Source organism: Mercenaria mercenaria, chromosome 15, assembly GCF_021730395.1.
Source record: "Mercenaria mercenaria strain notata chromosome 15, MADL_Memer_1, whole genome shotgun sequence".
Taxonomy (NCBI): domain Eukaryota; kingdom Metazoa; phylum Mollusca; class Bivalvia; order Venerida; family Veneridae; genus Mercenaria; species Mercenaria mercenaria.
The window spans coordinates 12,311,214-12,333,870 of record NC_069375.1 but is presented as its reverse complement, the minus strand read 5'-3'; the positions used below and the strand labels follow the sequence as shown (position 1 = coordinate 12,333,870).

The following is a 22,657-nucleotide window of genomic DNA, read 5'->3' as shown; positions in this document are numbered from 1 at the left end:
AGTTTTTATCGTCTTTTTGAAACTGCAATATTATATATAAAAAAAGCTTTATTAAATATCTTGTTAATTGTTTCTGAATGCGAAAGTGCTGTCAAAAATTAAATTTTCGTAAAGACTTTTATTGTAAAAAAACACTTACATGTGGTTCATTTTGTTCAAATTAGTGGGCATTATCTTTTTTGTTGCTCAATTTTCTTCCGTTTCATGAATATTTGAACAAATTGGGTTTTATAAAATTCTGCATTTCAGAAAAAAACATGCAGAGCTACTTTCAAAACGAAATTTGTCTCGCAACAGCTTTGACCTATTATTCAGACGCAAATTAAAATCGATATTTTCTCTAAGATATATGCCAGTTTTACTTTACGCCGGAAGACTAGACAAACCTTTGGTTGGTGACAGTAAATTTGCGTCTCGTTCTCGAAGAAACGAAGAAACAGTTTTTTACATATAAGATGAGAACCCTTTGACAGGCAAAATTAATTTTAAAAGACATTCGGGAGAAAACTAACCAGATTTACCATTAACCATGTCTTTGTGCAGTCCGATCGATTTCCGAGAAAGACACCCAGAAAACATCAATTTTCCTTGTCAATTTAATGAGTCATTGCGTGTTCTTATTTTCCCAGGATGCTTTTGAGAAAAATGTATATGACAGTAGATGTGATCATTGTTAAATTAATTATCAAAATTAAGGTATAAGGGATTGTAATGGTTTCTGATAGGTAAGTTCGGACAGGTCTCAAACTGCCTCGGCAGATTAGCAAACTGTCACAAGAACTCAAATCTTAGGAGGGAAAAGCTTGTAGAAACATAAATATATTTTTTTATTTTTGTATTAGTTATAATTACTGTGCTTAAGTATGTTTATTTGTTAAGCTGATCAGTACAAGGACACTTCTAAAATTGCGCAGGCTAAATAAGGCGCACTGCACCATAAAAGATCTGCGAAGCAAAATAACTCACTGAAAATATACAGGGAGGCAAAATGCTTAGCAGACGCAATATATACAAGATCGATTAATGGAAATTGCAGACTGGCAAGTGAGACTTCTGAGAAACCTTTCAATCAAATTAATGAGTATATATAGTATAATTAGAATAATTCGGTCAATAATATGCTTCCGTTGTGAGGTCGAAGGAAGTCCCAAGTATAAATAGGCCCAAATTGCTTTATTTTTGCGCCCACTATAATCATACAGATAGAAAATGCATTGCAAAGGTAATGGGACATGCTCTGATGATTTATTCAAATATCGACAGGCTGTGTTGATCAAGAAAAGTCAATATGAATCTATATTAGGGTCTCAGACCACCGCTGACTAATATTTTACTCTGCACTATCAAATTCCGTAATTTCTTCTTCTCTGTTTGGAAAAGTTTTTTGTTTTGTTTGTTTTGGGTTTAACGCCGTTTTTCAACAATGTTTGGAAAAGTAGATGTAGGAAAATTTGATATTCTCTAAAAATGAGAAAGTCAGCTCTGAATAGTGTCAACTTTTTATGAATTATAGAAGGAATTTATTTAGTGGACCTTAACCTATGAAAATGGCTACTATTTTTGACCTCAGAAGTATATATAGGACTGCGCCAGTGTCAATTTGCATCATCGGAGCGGTTTATCTTGCTATATTGGTATTGTGCATGCCTACAAATAGAAAATCCCCACTGTCGTCTCCTCGACCTAGAATCGCCAAATATTCGTAAAGTTCACCGCAGCTCTGTTTTATTATTCATAGCAAACATTGATTTTTGCTCGTCGCGTAATACTTAAAGCCTACGCGTAATAATACATTATCTAGTCTACTTGATTATAAATTCTGTGGAATCAGCGTTCCAAATTTACAAGAAAAAGAAATTTTGTCAGAACCATCTAATTGGATACATTCCGAGAGTCTGTGTATTGAATTTTGCTATTCAGAACGACAGTTTCCAGGTTACCATAGAGATACAACCTAGTTTATATTCATATATGTAGTTTGGAACTTAAAACTCAAAAATCTTGTCTGCTATGTATTAAGCATTGTAAAAAGCCACCGCAGGCGAAGGAAATCTCTTGTAAATTCATGATTACGTGAACCAAAAACAACAAAACTAAACAAAACAAAACAAAAAATTCCGTGGCCTAGTTGTCAAAAACATTTGTCCATCCCAGCTCTGTTGGGCCATTTTTTCACAAATCGCATTCTTTAAAATTACTGTACTGTTACTAATTTTGTAATAACAGTTCAGTACTTTCAGCTGAGAGACGTACGCATTTTTGAATTTTAATAATGTATCTTAATTTCAGTTGATAATAAGAAATGAGAAATTAAATAATTAAATGTTAATATCGAGAGCCCAGCATCTGATAAAGTTAAACCCGCGACCTTCCACTCGTGACACCCGTGCATTAACCACTGAGCTGTAATTATCAGATGTTATCTCAGTACAAATATTTACATTCACCGTCATTTTTAATTACTTGTAAGGGCTACAATATCGTCTATCATCTTGAAAAGTGTCGGCAGAATCTGTATTCTCGGCTAGAATTTCATAGCTCTAGAGAATAGTTACCTTAAATCTCCCTGTGAAATATCGACCAGTATTTCCAATAATAACAGCCACATCTCTCACTGTCAGTGATATCGTATTCTGTGTACATTACCCCGTAGAGAATTGATTTTAAAAATAAAACTCAAATCAATACACTGGAACGATCACAAGTCAGATGTTATAAATCTGCTGACTGTCTTAAATAGCAGATAGGGAAAAGAAAAAAAAGATAAATTTGGTATTGTTTAACTAAAAAATATGCACTCTATTGCGTTTTTCTATTATCTTATAGCTTGCGACCAGCGTAAACCCTAAAGTGGTAATGTTTAAATTTATACCTAAGTGTCAGTATATCACAGGTTTTACATGTAGAATAACCATCAACAGATCATCGCCATTTGTAACGAAAATTGGTCTCTCTGTGTATGCGGGGTGGGAGTGGGGATGGGGATGGGGCGAGAGTTGGGAGGAGGGTAATTTTTTTAAGAAGGCAGTGCTCATACTTTCTTTTGATTTTTTTGAGAAATCGATCTGTTTGAGAAGAAACTAGTAACCCTTTAAAAGTTTACATAAATAAATCTTTATCTATAGTTCTGATTAAGACAAATACTACTGTGTGTATCCGGTATATCAAGTAACTGATCAACTTGTACTTTAGACAGTGTCTAGCGGTCCGATGGCCGGGCTTAAAGCTTGATTTTTCGCCAAGAGGCTCTGTAACCGATTAATGATTTCTTGGGTTAATTCAAAATCATGTTCATTGTCTTACCAAAGTTATCCCCCTTTTCATTTTGCAAATGGCGAGATTCATTGAGCGTATTCGGCTATGTAACTCTAGTTACTGCAGCATACTATAGAGTAAGTAGAATTCCAATGCCAAACGACCAGAGTAAGAGAAAGGCGCATGCGTTTAATCTCTAGTAACCCCCGCTTCTTCACGGGTTAAATTGATATTTTTAGGCTATATACCAATAAAAGAAATTGTTCTTTGTTTCATATAAAATTCAGCTACTTCAGAACAATTTTGTTACAGTTTCTAGATTTTCACTCCGACGTAGACCTATTTTCCACAAGATATCCATACATTTGCTTCAAGAAAAAGAAAAGAAAAAAGGGTGTTGAATAGTATGCAGTGAAATGCAAGTCAACTGAAGTCAGGTACCCTCATATTGCCGCATTTCAGAAAGCGGTCCGCAGAATAAACACCCTACTTTCGTTTTCAAATAAACAATTCGAAAACATGCGAATGTTAGCATGAAAAGTGTCCTATTTTATGTAAAATTCATTCCACGGGTGAAATACTGCCCAGCTGGCCCCCGATTTACGCGCAGATGCGCGAAAAATGGAAAAATTAGGATCTATTTATTAGGTACTTCTTTCGATACACCACGGAAGCACATTTTTGACCGAATTACTGCATTATAACATGATGGTATTAAATGCCTTCGCTACTATTTTCTATATAAAATTAACAACTTACAACATATTTTTATCAAGATTTCTAGCCTTTCACTTCCTGCGAGACTACCCTTGTCTTAAAGGTCTGTCTTTAGGCAATCAAAATATACCCAAAAAATATGGGGTTGACCATAATGCAGTGAAACCATGGTCACGTGACTGAGACACGTGATGAAAACGTTAATATTGCGTAGGTAGACATCAGGAAATACCTACTTTCACTTTCATTTTACAAGGCAGCTTCCAATTAACTTTTGAAGCATATAACGTGGCTTAAAATCATCTGCGGACATTCCTTTTTACAATCAAGCATCAATAAAGCTTATAGCTGGCATGAAAATGGCCTTTACTAGGCGGGAAAATTGCACTATATATTGATATGGACTACATTCGAGTGGACCACGGAGGCATATCCGGCTAATTTCCCCCTTCATGCCTATAAGAAATACCAAAGTTTTCAAAATCGTTCTGTTGCAGTCAATTATTGTACGTAAGTCAATTGTCAACAATTTTGTCAACTTTCAGTTTGAAAGAATGGCTACTGTCGGAATTATGCCCCATTCAGACAGACAGTCCACACCTGCAAAAAAACGTGTCAGGGGCATAGATAATGCCAATTTTTCACTAAATATAGTATCATACGGCCTTACATTTCTTATTTCTATTATTCGTTTGCAAGAAACAGCTAGAAGTACACGAAAAATAATCGATTTCTGTCATTCTTACCTAAAATGGTGTCGCTGATGCAAAACTGAGATGTGGGGAATCACCTTAAAAATCAGAATTTTGCCTACTTTCCGAAAAAAATCTCAAATTTGCCCAAAATATGCAAATGATATGCCAAGTTTGTCTTAAAATGGTGATTATTGCTCAATTCTGATCAGAAAGTACCAGTTTTACATCGGTTGAAGCAATTTTCACGAAGTGCGAATTTTTCATTTTAATTACGGATTAACTTGATTATAGATGGCGATGCACATATGCATGAACTCAACAAAGTTTCAGTTTATTGGAAGTCAAGGCCTTTATGGGCATCTGACATAAACATAACATATCATACAACAACGTGGCATATTAAACAAGATGTAATTATAGTGAACAATGTACGAGGAGGGTGAGAAATGTTATTAAGGTCTATTTTCTCAATTCATAAGTTTGGAGAATTTAAAAGCATTAGGACGTTTGAACTAATAGTCATCAATATATTTTTTCTAACATTATGATAGTAAGTGCAATTGAAGAGATAATGGAATTCATCGACTAACAAGTTATTGTTACCTAATTGACAGATTCTTTGTTCTCTAGCAATATTGTGAAATCTTCCTTTTTATACAGGTAATTTATGATTCATATACAGTAAAGAATATTCTAAAATGGTTTATTAGCAAAGTCACAGAATGCAAATGTTTTATAAGATCTTTATTTTATTGAAATATTTGTGGTGTATATCGTATTCTAACACTTTTAATTTTTTCAGAAGGATTTTACCGTGTATTGTCTTGTCGATTAAAACACGTTTCGCAACATGACCTCCGCCTAAAAAAGGATTCAGTATTAGTATCTCTTCTTGATGTAATTCGAACGTGTTAGAGTGGAAATAGATTCTAGTTTTGCGTGCTTTATTGGCAAATAAAACACGGTTTTGAGTTCAGATGCATCGTAATCTAATCACGAAGGCCGATGGTCTGAGTGATTAATTACGAAGCATCTGAACGAAAAAACGTGTTTTATTTGCCAACAAAGCACGTAAAATTAAAATCTGTATCCCAATTCGTTGTGCATTTTTAACTCGAAAACAGAGTAATGCTTTCGGGAATGACTACCAGGGTAAATTTATATAATATGAATACAAATGGCACGGCAAGTTGATGACATATTGTTTGCACAGACAGATACATGTTTTTTTATGTGAAGTCACGTGAATTTATAGGTAGAACTTACGCACTTGATTTTTCACAGTTACTAACTAATGGAAGCTTCTTCTAAATTCAGAAAATTTATATTAATCTTTAGATGTGTCCATTTTAGTGGGGGACAATATATTATCTAGAGAAAAAGAAAGAAAAAACTCATTGTTAGGTGTTATATTATAGGTATTGCCATTTAATAATTTGGTATAATAATAAAATAATTAGGAAAATGCGCTGGACTTGATAGAGGTCAGCTGGTGCAGAAAGCGTAGATTCTCACTTTCCTTTTTACTATTATTATTGAGACTAAGGTCTTAAAAGATAAAAAAAGATGAAAGCAGATGATTTGTTCTGTGAACATCTAGAGGTTAAGTCGTGCTATAGGTCCGACCTCCGTACCCACAGACACTGTCTTGACCTAAAGTCTAACTTGACCAGTAACTGGATATACCGTATTCGGATAAAGCGGTATCGTTGGTTATCAAAAGAACATATAAAGTTTTATTTACCAAGGCCTGAAATATTTTATTAGAAGTTAATAATATCTTTGCCCTATTCGTACGTCGATTTCTAATATAAATGAAAAGGTATGAATAATATCTTTGCCAAAGTTACTTCCCTTTATGTTTATGTGATGCTGTTTAGTTTTCATGTAAAACATTAATCTTAACCGTAAGTCTGTCGGTATGTCGTTTAAATTATCCGATGCAAAGACGTTCTTCAGTTTGAAAGAAATGAGAATAGGACATTTTCTAATGCAACCCGTTAGAATTACAGCTTGTAACAGTTTTACTCTTTTAAAATATGATTAAAACAAATGCAATTTCTAGCCTTCATGAATGACTAGCTATACGCAAACACACGCGTGAAAATACTTTCATATATATCAAATACATGTTAGGCTGTATATATTCATCAATGCATTAATTTAACTTTATAATATTGCTGGTTTCTTTGTTTTTTCTTAAGTTTGTTCTCAAATGAGAAGTTATTATTCCTCAAGAGATGGTTTCCACTTGAAAAGAATCAAAGAAATACAATAGAAGTGGATTCAATTAAAATTTCTTTTCTATCGGTAACGTGGTCTATATGTTAAATAGTGGATAAAAGTTGATATTAGTCTGATTATTTCCAATGCCGTTTTTTTTTCAAATTTTCTTAGATATTTCTTCGCGAAAATTTAATTTCGTTGACAACACTTTAGAATAGGAGAAGAAAGAATTTTTGTTGAAGATCTCTCCTTAATAAACACTGTTTGATGAACCATTTGCTTTATTTTTTTCTGAAAGATTATCCAACGAAATTGAAATGTATATATGCAGTTTTCATGACAAGAAAAGCGTATACTTGATGTTTCTGATGCTGTCAGAATTTCGAGACGAATTGTGTGTTGTTCTACATGTTCAATACAAAAATACAACTGTCGTCTGCTTTTTTTTTTTTTTTTTTTCTTTTTTTTTTTTTTTTACGCGTTTTTCACAATATTCCGATCAAGCAATAAATCACTGTCAGGTTAGCCGGGCAATGCACTCGGAAGGAATAATCAATACATTAACACTATATAGGCTGTAAATTGAAGTGTTCATACACGGAATATTCAGAGAGAAAAAATGAAAGGGTCACAGTTTTTGGCAGTGAAAATTTTATTTGTACCCATTGGTACAGAAAAAGCGGATGACAGGTTGTCAGAAATAAAATACTCTAATAGCTATTATATCCGTTAGTAACGCAGTACAGCTATTCTGTGACAGAGAAAATTAGCTCTGTCTTACAATTCATTCCAAAACTGTTTACTTGATAATTTTGAATAGTTGAACATGTTAGCATTTTGGTGTGCAGCGGGAGGCTTGTCCATTTAATTTTCTATTGTTGAATATGTCCACTTGATGAACAGCGATATCCATTAAATGTTCCAGTAATTTGTCTTATAGCTGCTGTAATGATTTCAATCACTCTGCAGTTACTTTCAAATTTTGTTTTACAAGTTATAAATGCACAGAACAAGCTGGTGTTCAATAAATACTGGCACGTAAAACGGCCGCGGCGTTCCATAGTTACCGGAGTGTGTAAGTGCCCTTGATCTGATGTAAAAAGGACACTTTTACATATGCCTGTTTTGTTATGCTTCGTGCGTGCTTACACGAGTCTGATATCTTAATGTCTGTTCTGCTTGCCCACTTTATGCTATGCCTATTTGTTGTTTGTCTTCTATTTTCAAGCTCCCGTCAAAACATCATTCACCTGCGGCCAAAGACTAAATAAAACGCTTTCGTTTCTATTCTTGTTTGCCTTTAAGGGATTTAAAATGGTTTCTCATGTGTCTTGATGACCTAACGTTCACATGTGATTTACTTTGTGCCTTTTGTTTCTTGTTCTAATTAGTATTAAATTCAACCATGTTTTAGATGGAGCTGAAAAAAGAAATGTCTTTCGACAGTGCGTGAATTTAGATTGCAATATATTACTTCTAAATCTTATTGAATTTCAACTTCAGTTATATCTTCGATATTTGATAGGCAAGGCTTATAATGCTAAGCCTGCGGGGTAAGAATTAATGCTTGAGAAAATACTGAAGTTTTTCTTCGCTTCTGATTAACCCTTACCCTGCTAAATTTCTAAAATGGACTGGTCCATCATTCAATTTGGACAGTTCCACTTCTTATTTAAAGGGGTGTTCACTGAAAATTCATTGACTGAATAACCCAAAGGCTGAATCACTTGCCACCCGCAGGCTAAAGGTTAAGACCGTCTTACCGATACACGTACTTTGTTTTGAAAAATAAATCAAAGTTGTTCCAGTGAAAATAAGAGATTAATTACAGAGAGAAGAGTGTAGGTTTTTTAAGATTATCCGTTCACATATGAGTATTAAAAACTGATAACTGATCTTGGATGTAACAGTACAATTTATCATCATAATGCAATATACATATTTGAGCGAAGTGCAGGAAACTTCAGAAAGTAGCAGTAGTTTTTACAGTTTGTATTTAAATTCATTTTCGCATTCTCATGCTCGAATCGTCTCAAAAGTTAATACCCCAACAAAAAGACAGATGCCAGCAAAGTTTTTAGCTTCTCTTGTGTAATTTCTAAAATGTCGAAGCGATGTTGTGTGAAAAAATATGCAAATTTCAATTGTTCAACACTACACGAAACACCGACAGAGGACACGACACGTTCCAGGATGTTTTATAAAATCGTTTAGCAACGAAGAGCAAAAGCAACACACATTCAGAAATGTCAACTTTTGACAAATATTGAGAACGAAGGAAGCAGGCGACATACGAAACGGTTCTTGCTCTTGAAAAAAAAGTTCTTTTTCTGGCTAATCACGGCATTAAAAATCTGGATACAATTTGACTTATCTTACACAGCGACATTTATCTGTACTAAAACCTAAATAGAAATGCCGTACCATATTTCACTGTTTGCCGTCTAGCAGTGACAGATGGGTGCTTGAACTTTTCTTAGAATCGTACACTTGTTGTACATAAAGTCTAGATTTGTACTTGATTTACACCTGTAACGACATAACATAGAGGAGCACCACGAAGTATAGCTCTGCACTTTCATATTTGTCTGAAATATATTGGGAGACGAAGAAACAGAGAAAACATATCTGAAATATGATAATGATAATAATAATAATAATTATATTAATAATAATAATCATGATAATAATAATAGTAATATTAAAGCCTTTATTTAAAGAGAAAAACTCATTTTACAAAGGCAGTCTTCCATAAGGCCCTCATATAACTTACATATATATATATACATCCATGGCTACTGAATATAAAAGGTTCAACAAATATGTCAAGGAAATCACATGTTATTTTCAGTAGTTGTAGTGAGTCTTGTTACCGATCTCAGCTCCAATCTTTGATAGCATATGTATGTGTGTTTTGTTGAAAACAAAAGTATGGACATGGAATGTTCAACAAAAAAAATAATCTAGAAATGCTTTAAGTTTAAAAGTAAGGAAACACTTTTCTAATCATGCCGGCTATCCTTGTGGCCAAAATCTTTGGTTACAATATAAAAGTACTGCAAAAGTTATAGAGTAACATATGTAGCGAAAAGACAAATTCTTTACCACAAATTCAGTTCAGTTTACACATCATACGACATATCTTAAAGGGAACAAAATCGGTTACAATGATATGTGGAAGGTGCTCCTTTGAAACTAAAATTAGAACAACATACGTTCTTTCAACATACTACATTTACGTGTGAATAAAGATTTCACCCCAACTCTAAATAATTTGCTTTAAGGTACCTTGCTCACCGTTGACATGTCGAAGAACAGTTACTCGTGCCCTTGCCCTAGCTTCTCTGAATTTTCCATTAGGAAAAAAAAGCAGTATCAACATCATTCTAGCTATATTTATCATTCTTTTTTTTCTTCTTCAGTTTCAGTAATGCTTTGGTCTTTTTCTTCGATCTTGTTTGTAATACTTGATAAAATATATATATTTGTTTATTTCGTAAAGGTAATTAATATCATTTAATAGTTAAGTTTCAAGGGAAGGGTTATTTACTAATGTTGGCAGAACTTGTAGCCCGATCCTATTGCTATAATTTCATTGATTGTTAATGTCTACCTGCACTGTAGTTATATAAATACCTGTATTATACGCTTATATATGTTTAAACTCAACAAAATATGACTTGATTAAGCGCGGCATTATTTGGTTAGTTAAACAGGGTTGATTACAGTTAAGTTCCCGTGCTTCCGGTTAAGCCTTTTGTCTCCATGTTATCAGTTCTGATACATCTGATACATGCACGATAGACTGAAGTTAACTTCGTTTGTGCTTTAAATCAGTTCTTTTATACGTTAAAATGATCAATAGATGAACCTTACAAAACGACAATGTTTATACACTTAAGATAAAAAAAATGTATAACCTCACTGGCAAATATTTTTGATAAATATTTATCATTTTTCATTAAATCCGATTCATATGAGATACTCGAAACGAAGCTACACACGTTGTGCTCTTGCTGTTGTTCATGTAAACAGAAAATCCCTAATTATTTGCAAAAATTTAAATGCTTAATTAATGTCCGATTACAAACTCGTGAATCCCTTTTCCTTCAAAATTGCACGACATTTCTAAAATTAAGCATCGTTATCGACTTGTAATCGTGTTTTAAAAATGGGTGTAATCCTTTAGTTGAAGCGTTTTTACGCCACGAGACAAGCTAACATTCCATTATTTTGGATTGGTAGAGTCTGCTAGAGTGTACCAGGTACCGCAGTATAGAAAACGTTTCCAGTCGCACCAAGGCCACACGCAAAAGCGCCTTTTTTCAACTTAAATATAAACTCAAACATTTTCCGGCCACAGGCCGGTATTTATATCACCTTTACTTCCTGTAAATATCTGGATTGAAGGTCATATAACAGCTGATTAAAGCTGTACATTTTGATTAATGGATGAAAAGTTCTTAAGAACATATTATCTACTCCATTCGAAAACCTGTGGAACTTTTCATCCATTAATCAAAATGTACAGTTTTAATCAGCTATGAAGGCGCTTTGAGCTGTATTGTTAGACAGTATTATCCGTTGCAGTACTCCTTTGGAAATGGCTTGCGTCATAAATATGAATCCCCTCGGTAGTAAAACTGTGGCAGAATTCGACTACAAACCTTCCAACGCTGCCACTCTGATGCGAAGTGATCTCCCGTAAACGATTTATAGTCAACTCGACCCCTAGTCAACCCGTCCCCATTTTGGTCATTTCGTATCCCTTGACGATTTCAAAAATGGTCATTTCGTCCCCCATTTTTCGGCCCCTCCTAATTAGTTTTATTTTTTTTGTCAAAGTTTCCTTGATTATGATTAATATAATTGTTTTATGATCTACATAAAAACATGAAAAGTTTACTTTGAAAAAGTGTCGAGTGCATGCACATTTCATAGCTTAAGGTATGCATTGACTAATGCGGCCGTCTATCTTTTTTTAAAGATACTTGTTGCTTTTTTTTTTGTTTTATATATATATATAATATAACATCTTGGTCAGTTTACTATTCATATAACTAGGCACGAGAAAAATGACAATTGATATCTGTTATTCATTATGCAAATATGAACAATACACACATTCGGAAAATCTTTCTGGAACAAATTTTTCCTATTTAGCTGATGTATTTAGACATAACGCATATATTATTTATATAAATATTCCGTCAGTTGCTAAGTTAGGACCGGTCAAACTTTTCACGTCATTTACATGTAGTCAGCATTATTGAATATTCATAAGAATGAATCAGTCAGACTTACGTATCTTAGCTCTACCATTAACTTGATAAAGTCCGGACATATTCTTTACAAGTACCAAGTGAATCAGAGGTGTAAGAATGGCTTCAGACTCGAGATCTTCTTTCTAATTATTAAAGGAGGCGTTAAGTTTGCCTGAATTGTAAATGAATATTGCCCGACAGTTCAGTTAAATTATATCTTCTGTATTGACTCGTTCAGACAATTTCTATAATACTAAAAGCACCGCATTTTAGCTGTTAAACTGTCCGTAAAGACATTAACTGTTACTGCCTTGGAAATTGATGGATCAAACGCACCGTTAAGAGGGAAAATAAACGTATACCAATGAGTAATCCAGCACAGTTATAGCAAAATCAATAGGTCTTTTGTTTCACTTAGTACATGTGTAGATCGAGTTCAGTTAGATACGGTATCAAGTTGTTGTATAATATTGGGTTAATGTCGCTTTCATGAAACAGATGTCAATTATCCTCACATAGCTTGTTGTCAATACGTAATAAAACAAGTGCTAAATGTTTGAAAGAAGAACAGATACTTGATAAATTAGCTGCGGATGTTTTACTAGTATCTTGTTAACGTCGTTTTCAGCAAAACCGTTGGAATTTGATAGCTTTAGATAAACTCGACAAAGTGCTTGATGACGGTGCTTCATACCCTATCAAAACTTAAACTTCTATGGGGTTAACGCTGTTTACCACGTAAAATAGCTCAGTGTCCATTAATCTAAGATGTTTGCTCTCAATAGGTCTTTCGTTATAGTAAAAATGCATAATAACTGTTTTTGGTACCATGTCGCACCTGCTAACGCTATTTACAGCAGTAATTTAGCAACGTAAAGCCGGTATGTCTAATTGCCTAACAAACCTTAGAACATGTAGCTTTTTACTAATGTATGAACAGATGCTGGGTACATGTACTTGGCATGAAATCCCGTGTCAAAATGGAGTTACTGTCGTTTCAGCAGTACTCTAGCGATGAAAAAGCTTTCAATTAGCTTAACATGTTAAATATCAATATGTATAGTAAAATCAACAGAAAGTCGATTGATAATCGATAACATGTTTGCAGTACGCTTAAATAAAAGTGTTATACTGTTATAAAATTTATTTAATCGTACTCTGTAGCAAGAACCACTCGAAGTTGTGTTATTAGCTTATTTTTGTAAGGTTAAACAGCACTAAAACAGGTTATTCTTTATTCAATATATAAAACATTTACCTCATCGCGCAATTTTAACATTTTCTAGAACATCAGGTTTTCAGAAACTTATATTCCCACCAAGAACTATATCTCTGCTCAAGAAAACGAAAAGAAAGGTTGGTGTTAGCTATTATGTAAGGACGTTACCTTTCATTAACTACAAGTTTGATTGACTAGTGAAGTCGAAGTGTGCAGTATTTATGAATTATTAAAAGCACAGTGTACGTTAAGCAGTAATTTGATAATTATAGTGTAGTTATTTGCTTGACTGATGTTCCTCCACCTAACTAGATGACATTAAAATTGCACATTTGACCAGTCAGACTGCATTATTTCTATGCCTGCTTATGTTGAATTTGGTCACCGTGTCCTTTTTTCTATTTGACATTAGCATTGAGTGCTTTTTTTAACTGTAGAGTATCGTCCTGAAAATGTTTTTTTCAAAGAAGGCGCGAATGCCTTTAGCATTTAAGGCTCATAATGTCTTTGATAATAGTGTGGCTGCTACATTTTTCATTTTTAACATAAAACACATTTTTTGTTGGTAATTGTTTTCTCGTATGTTTGACGTCTATTTTGGCAGCTGTTTCATGTTTTGTAACATAAGATGTATAGCCTTATGGAACTTTAAAAATACTCTTTCAAATGCTTTTCTATAAATGGAAAAAGAAAGTATTAACATAAAATAACAGGTTTTGAAATATGCAGCTTTCTGAAAGTGAAACAAACTATTTTCTGCAAATATTGTTCTGTTCAAAGATTCGATTTCTTTTTTTGTCTATCATAAGGTTGAAGTAAAGGGTTTGAAATAACCTCGCCACTAGCGGATACATTGGGGTTGCATCTAGTGCCCTACCCACTTCCTTAATCTATCAAATTAACGTTTTCTACGATATTTTCTATGCAGTTAAAGCTAAACACATGGACATTTTCTGCTCGAGTCGTTTGCACATCAATAATACTTATTTTTGCACCATATCCCTTTGCATATTTGAAATTGTCTGCTCGTTCCACCCACTAGTATATGTTATTTTTGCTTTCCTCGCACGTTATCATTCGTTATAGCTAATTAACAATGTCGATATTTCTATGAAAAACAATAATTATTTTTTGCCCGCTCTGCTTGCAAATCATACTTATATTGCAACCATCTTAGATAATAAATAAACACTTTCTGTTCACGTGGCATAAACGTTATTAGGGGGATAGCTATTTCTTTACAGGTCATACTACACTAAAAGGTATTCCCTATATATTCTATTTAAAACTGACATTTATTAAAGAGCTACTATAGCTAGACCCATTTCAGAGAACAGATCCTTACCTCATTTTAAGAAGTTATGATAAACTGATATAAGATGAAGAGAAAAGTAGGAGTCATGTATCTTCTAAGAGACATTTCTCTTGTAATATCTGCTTATTGTAAAATCACATCAAAACCTGGAAGTACAACTCATACTAAAATTGAGTTGCACTCCACCAAATACAACCTCCTCTCCCATTTTGTTCTACCAAAATATCAAAAATACATCAACAATGAAATTTAAGCAGAAAACAGCTTTAATTTAGACCTCTGTGGCCATGCCAAGTGAAAAATTAATGTTAAAAAACCTGATAGACCAGATGGTTCCCACGCTGGTTCCTTTACTATAATTAGACCTACAACATATTGCTAAAAGTATGACCTTTTCAGCTAGTTTTCCTCGTATGACTTTATTTAGCATTATCTTTACCACAGGTAACGAACGTAGCAAAATGTTCACGTTAAACGTCTCCTTATATTTCACACAAACCAAAAATCCTTCATCTGCCCCGCCCTCGAGTGATGTTTTCTTTTTAGTTTTCCTGCGTCATATGCCTTTGCCTTGTTTTTTTTCTTCATAAAATACATACCAATAACCAAAGGAAAATATTACATGTATATTACTCAGAAAATGTAGAAGAACTTTCAATATTGTTTGCTTTGTTTGAAATAACAAATGTTGTATCAGTATAAGTACAAGAGAAAAATGTTTACAAAAGTATTGACGTGAGAAAGTGTGATTGAAGAGTAGAGTAGTAAAACAGGTTAGGAACAATCTTTGCTACAATTAATTAGATGTATGTAGGTCACTATAGGTGAAATAATAAAACGTATTGTTAACTTTCCTCCGAATTTTCTTTAAATATTTTCGGGATGTGTGTCTTCATAAACAAAAGGTAAAGTTTGGGGTTATATTGGATCAAAATCTGGGCCATTATTTTAAATGAGATAAGCAAAACATTATGTCCAATTGTTTGTTTTAAATACAATCTAGGTCAAGTAAGAAATTGAATCATATTAATTAAGTCGAATCTTGCTAACTACGTCAAATCATAGAAATGCCTTTCAACACTGTTGAGGCCACATTCTATACATGATCTTTATGAAACTCTTTGTTTTTATGAAATCTAGGGCAAGAATAAAAATATGTCTAAGGCAAGTTTAAAATGGGGTTATTCCAGGTTATGAATATGTCGCTATGTCAGATCTTGGAAAATCCTCGGTTGTACTGGATAGGTCACATTTTCTGCCCGAACTATATGAATGGTTACGACAGAAATCCAACAGCTTCTATCTTGGGTCATTAAATAGGTCACTATTTCAGGTTTGTAGAAAAACCCTATCAGACACAAAAGAGGGCGTATATCATGATGGATGTGAAACCTGGTCAGAATTCTAGGCCAGATTTAATGCTTGGTCATCTGGGGTAAAAAAATGCCACAAGACCGAACATAGAAAAGTATTTGTCAATACAATTGCTACCAGAACGTTTGAACTTTTTTTCATGAATTTTTATCAAACTGTTTCGCTTTATAGAAGTTACGTCATGTTTAGAACTGTATTCATTTAGGAAATTTAAAGGTTCAGTCAGATAAAAAAAAACATGTAAACAGTCAAAATGCCACATGTTCTACCTGATTTGCTTGAAACTTTTGTCAGATTTGAAACTGAGTTATCTCAGATAAAACTATGTCAGCAGAGGCCAGATATGGTTTACTTTTACTTTCTTAAGTCCAGGGTCCGTGTTCACAAAACATTTTCAGTCTCAGCTGAGTTTGATAACGAAACTTTATTTGTCATTTATATCTAAACAGCATGTTTAAAATTAGATTTGAAGTTAATAACTATTTTCAAGTGACTATTTAGTACTGACGGTCAGTCTCATTTGAAATTTAACCATGAAGTTTTAGTAAAACTGATATTAAAATTTCCAACTCAAACTCAGCTGAGACTGAAAAATGTTTTGTGAACACGGGGCCTGGTCAAGTCTCAAGTTCAGGAATGAATTAAGTTTATGTAAAAACAAATAAAACAGCTGTCAAAGTAAAGACGCTGCATGCCTTGATGTTATAATGTTCTGTTGTTGCACATGTAGTGAGAGTAGAAGGTAACAAACAGAGTTGATTTTATAATATTTCCTTCTATAAAAATCGAGTATTCAAACGTTTGACAAACATGTATGATAACAGTTTCGTTTCCGGAAATAGAAAACAACAGAAAATAGTAGACCAAGAGAGCAATAAAATGCCTCCTCTTGATTTTGTTAAATTATAACAGATATAGTTACGAAGAAAACCCTCTTTCGCTTGTTCTGTACGATCTGGTGTACGCAAAGTAAAACAAAAGTCCTCTGAAGATTGGTATGAAAACCAAAACACTTCATTTAAGCCTTCAAACACTAACACTGTCGCATTTAGTTTGCAGAAAATTGGAGCTGGAGTATCATCTTTATCTTGCACTTCCCACAAAATCAACGACTTCAACTTCTATAGGAGTCGTCCATATGGGCAACAGATGGTGACATTTAATAATAAAGCATTTGTCAGTTTATGTTTGGCATTCTTGCCTTGGATATTCTCTTCTTTATGGTTGTTAGCTAACCTTCTATATCCTGGCACGATGAATGTCACCGATTGCTTAGATATCCAAGCTCAGGTTACACGTGGAAGATGTCCAAATCTTGGTAGATGAATACAAGACAAAATGCCGGAGGTCGTATATTATCTGATTTTTATTTCTGTTATGTAGTTATTCGTATGAAAAGACACATTGACGAGATGCTGAAGAATAGATGAAGTATTTGCTATTGAGACAATTAACAGGAATGACGTTCACATGAAACAGTGTCAGAAATAATCCATTGAAAGAAGAATGAAAATAAACGTTTTATTTATAAGCTTCTTCTAAATGAATGCTATTCACAAGGATTTATAACAACACTAATAAAGGACTGTAATCGCATCTTTGCATGTATGTACTACCAATGCCAAACTTTGGGAAGCACTCCAAGTATAATCAGACACGACGGTATGTACAAACGTCGATATTTTACCAAACTGATTTCTAGAATATATGCACTTCTGTGTACAACTTCTATAATGTTTTTATAACTTCTGTCAAGTCATACAATCTACAGCATTTCTCTATGACGTAAAGTATCACAATGATTGTCAGTCACAGAGGCACGTATTTCCGGGAAAATGTCCCCTAGGAACGAAAACAGCAGCCTTTAAATGAAATACAGATATAACTGTTCTGAAGACAGATAAAAAACGTTATATAGATCGCACGTACTACATGTACTGTTACTTCTAGAGCACGAAGAAATGCTAAAGGTTGAACATACTGTGCAAGAATATATAAAATGTTAAAGTGAAATGTAGATACATCAAAAAGACATTTGATTTGAGGCCGTTTGGTCATACTTGTAAAATCATTAAATTAATTTAAACTTAATATCTTAACCGAAACTTTCAAGGACACATTGTTCTCTTGAAAAAAAGGGGAAGGTTCACATATCTGTTTGATTTGTTTTTTCCTCTCTAGACAAGGCAAGTGTCTTACTTTTTGAAGACTTAACCCAAAAACTGTACAACAGAGATACTGAAGACATATTAAGGCGAACAGTAATTTACATTTATCATTTTTTGACAGTTGTAATATACATCCATAAATGTGCAGTTACTGCAATGTCATTTAAGTACAATATACAATAAAAAATGACTATGTAATGAACTTTTAATTTAATTAAGATAAAAAGATTAATTGAAAAAAAACATATTCATATACTTTTTTAATCAAAATCGATTGCTAAACAGTAAGGAGCAAAATAATGTGCTTAAAGCTAACCCTGTTTCTGTACATAACAATTATCGGTCAGCTTTATAGTAAATCTCTAGATTGGAACAGTGGTTACAAATCTTCCTGTAAATATCGGACACACAGAGAGTAGGGATCAATACTTGTTAGGCATTATTGTATATACAATGTATACAGAACTCGTATTGATCGGCAAATACTTCACGCCAGAAAATAATTACAGGAGTCTGGACATCTGAATAAATAATATAAAATACACCATATAATCACTGCATAGCAACACCGCGAGCAACACCAAATTTTGCAACTGGAAAAAGGGCTGTTGAGGAGAATAATTAAGTGATTTCTATACTCTGATTCAACTATTTGGAATAGTCCTCCCACTACAGAATACAAAATGCAATTTCAATGAAACATTTTAAGTCCTTGTATTTACAATGGAGCAAATTTCCCAGTAGCTAGCAGCTCTGGGGATAATTTCTTTGATTATTGATTATCATGCTTTTAGTAACATGTTTTTGTAACATATTTTGAGTTGATGTATGTATTGTTGAGACCTCATTGAAGAGTGATTTGTTCAAATATGTTCCCTCTTTCAATATTTTTTTATTGTTACTGTTATTGTTATTATTATTTAAGTATTTACTATTATTATTACATTATTATTATAGAAATACATGTATATTATGTTTGAAAGAGTTACTATAGTATGTTGCTTTTGTGAAGAGAACTTTCATTTAAGACGGTTACTTAGCTGTGGCGTTTATCCCCCAAAGAGTTCAAAATGAGCAGAGATATTAATACACCGACCTAGATCTGTGGGTTAAAACCCTGCATGAATCGTAAATTGAAGAAGCAACCCCGCTGCTTGACAGAAAGTCAATTGTTCTTACAAGATACCCTTTCTTACCTGAAATAATACAAACATCAGCGATTTGTTTTTTTTCTCACCTTATAAAGCTGGAAATTTGACGTATGACATGTGTATTTGACTTAATACACAACAAATAAGCAAAGAAACAAATATGCCGTATCATCAAATCAAAACTGCCAGGAAATCTGTATACAGTATTATTTAGAAACAACGGTAGATCCTTAAAAAGTTTATGTAAGAAAACAGTAACGTCTGTGTTTGTATCTGAAAGAAGGTTGCTGTGTTTACTTACATACGTGTCAGAAAATATTTACAGTATAAAAGTCATGTACACTGTGTAAACAAGACGGTTGTATTCATGTATAGCATTATTTCAAAAACTTTGCCAAGTGAACGATAAAATACAGTCAACCGTTAAAACATTTCCACGGAAGTTAAAGTGATTTTTAAACATTTTTGTTGGTTTACTATAATGTGTATCACTTACTTACATATTTCGTTATTTATTGTAATTAGTGATTATAACCTGTTTAGAGGAGGAATCATAATGTCTTTCAACATATAATGTTCGGTTACTAGCATGTGTTTAATATACTTTTTTTCTGGTGACATGGACATATTATTAAATATTCACTAAACTAATTGATAATTCTTAAACGCCCTGTTTCCAGATATTTTGACTTTCATAATACTAATAGTACATTTAATGAAATTTCACAGATCTAGATTTAGACACTTGTATTGTTAAAAACATAAAAAGGATTCAAGATAATGAAATAGTGCAAAGATGTCTTTCCTCCCCATTGAAAAACACACACAAAGGTAGAGATGTATATTTTTTGAGGAATATTTGCAAGGAGAGATAGGTGTATATTGAGGGGTCAAGTATTTGTTTCCGAGATATGACTATATAAAGTCATGATTTTCTTTTTTGACCCACAACGAATTTTCTTCATTTGTACATTATACTACGTGACTTTTTGTAACGTCTTAAAATTGGACCGAGGTCGTAAAATGCATCAAATGATATTATAGCATTACTTGATTATTGTTAATGTCTTTTTATATATTTTCACAGGAAATATTTCTAAATATATGAGAAATTGCACTCGGTATACTGAAACGTGGAGCAAAAAAGTTTCGATTACTGTATTACGAGTTGTTAGCCTATGTAGATACAGACGTAATTTTAGAGTGTTTTTAATAAGTAAGTATGTGCTGTAATTATTTTAGTATGTGTGTAGTGTGTAGCTAGTACTCTATTCAACAGTTGTGCCAAGCTTAGCTTATACTTAAAAGAAAAAGCATTTGTATTGTTATTAAATTTGTCAGTACATATACAGTATATTCCTTAACTGAAGATCACGCCGTTCGAGTATATGGTGCTACTTACTATCATTGCCAACTGTGTTGTCTTAGGTCTAGAAGAACATTTACCACAGCATGATAAAACTCCTCTAGCTGAACAGTTGGTAAGTATGTGTAACATCATGATAGAAATGTATTATCTGAGTCAGAATGTTTGAGCTTAGTCACGTGCTATAGGGCTTTGTGTTTTGCTGGAAACAAAACATGTAAAGCATTTTTAGGAAAAAAATATTACGTCATTCTTCATTTCGAAGATCTATTACCTGACTGTTCTGTTTATCGTGATGACTGACTGCGATGTTTCCTAGCAAGACGTCTGTGTAGTGCAAACAAACAATTTGTTGCATATTTTAGCTCACCTAAGCACAGTGTGCTCAATGTGAGCTATTATGGTCGCCCTGTGTCCTTCATCCATCTGTCGCCGTCAAGGGTAACTATTAACTTTCTAGAGGTCTCAAATTTAGCCCAGTCTTCATGAAACCTTAAAACTGTGTAATATGATGTCAAAAACTAGATCACTAGGTCATTCAACTGGAAAATATTGTTACCACTCTTAGAGGCCACATTTTGTCAGAATGTTTGTCTCTAGGAAGTCTAGGTTAAAACAGAAACTGGATTATCTAGGTCAAAAACTAGGTCACTAGGTTTCTTGAGTTTTAACCGGGGCTAGTTTTCCCAATATTTGAGGAAAATTTGGAACTCTGACACTTTTTATCTGATTTTGCAAAAATGCACAGCAATGTTCCTTGGGTGGCCCCCTACCAAATGTTCTTACATTATTATGATTTGTCAAAAAAACGTGTCCACCAAGGACCTGGCTAGTTTTCTTTTCTCTGTATGGCTACAACTTTGGAAAAATTCGAATATCTCTTCAGAAACTGCTGGCCTGATTTTAGAATAATTTCACTGAAATGTTCCTTGGATGACCGTCTTCCAAAATTTAACAGTCCAGCTTTGAAACTCGGATGAGCGAACTATGGCCATCGTGGCCCTTTTTTATTTACTTAAATATGTAAGAGACAAGTAATAAACGTAACGTAAAAAAGAAAGGCTGTTTCATTTTAGTGGATCTTGTGATAGACTGATCTTCAAGCAAATGCCTTTTAAATGTTATCGTGTAATATACAGATATATACAAGAGACTAAAAAAGATATTTTCTTATAAACTTTGATGTTTTATCTATTTTTAACAAATCACCTATGAGCACGAAACAGTGCTGTCCTTCATCAAGATGTCAAAACGGTCTTGGTTATAACGGGATTGACATGTCTAATTTTTGCTTAAGATTGAAGCATATATGATTGCTTATGAAGTCCATTATCTGTACACAGAAAGAACTAGCAAAAAGAGATTAATAAAGTAAAATGCGATCAGGATTGTAATTTGGCCAAAAATAGGCATTTTACAAGAGTCCAAACGCTATTAAAGCATTCATATAACATTTTTTCTGATACATCAGACAACTTCCCATGTTCTTGTGGTGAGTGATGGGAATTAATGTTCAAACAATTGGTCTAGACGGTCAGATTTTTCTGATTCATCAATTCGATAATTGCAGGCAATTTAGCAAGCAGTTGACATGTTCTGTTTCGCGACTTGAACAGTCTTTTGCTTCAGTTATTATCATCTTTGGTCAACATGCACATGTTATGACAATATCTGAAAACATTTACTTTACGATTTGGATTTTCCAAAATTTTAATCTCAACAAAGTCGACTTAGTAATCCTTTCATTACCGTATGGTGACTTATATATATTACTTTTGCACGGCAAAAACTAAACTAATACAAATAACTTTTTATAATGAATTTTCTGAGCATTTTCTAATTAGACCAACTTTGATTATAAGCATTATTAAGATTTAAATGTTGTAGAATGATTAAGACATTTATCA

At 33.3% G+C, this 22,657-nt stretch overlaps 1 protein-coding gene across 15 annotated transcripts in view; it reads left to right on the top strand.

Moving 5' to 3' along the window:
* The window catches only part of LOC123546888 (voltage-dependent calcium channel type A subunit alpha-1-like), a 363,448-nt gene that overhangs the window by 255,305 nt on the left and 85,486 nt on the right, over positions 1 to 22,657 (top strand). For all 15 annotated transcript variants that reach the window (XM_053524572.1, XM_053524565.1, XM_053524561.1 and 12 more), the window contains one exon: positions 20,760 to 20,865. In XM_053524572.1, the coding sequence (XP_053380547.1) occupies positions 20,760 to 20,865 (106 nt within the window). The remainder of the gene's footprint in view (positions 1 to 20,759; positions 20,866 to 22,657) is intronic.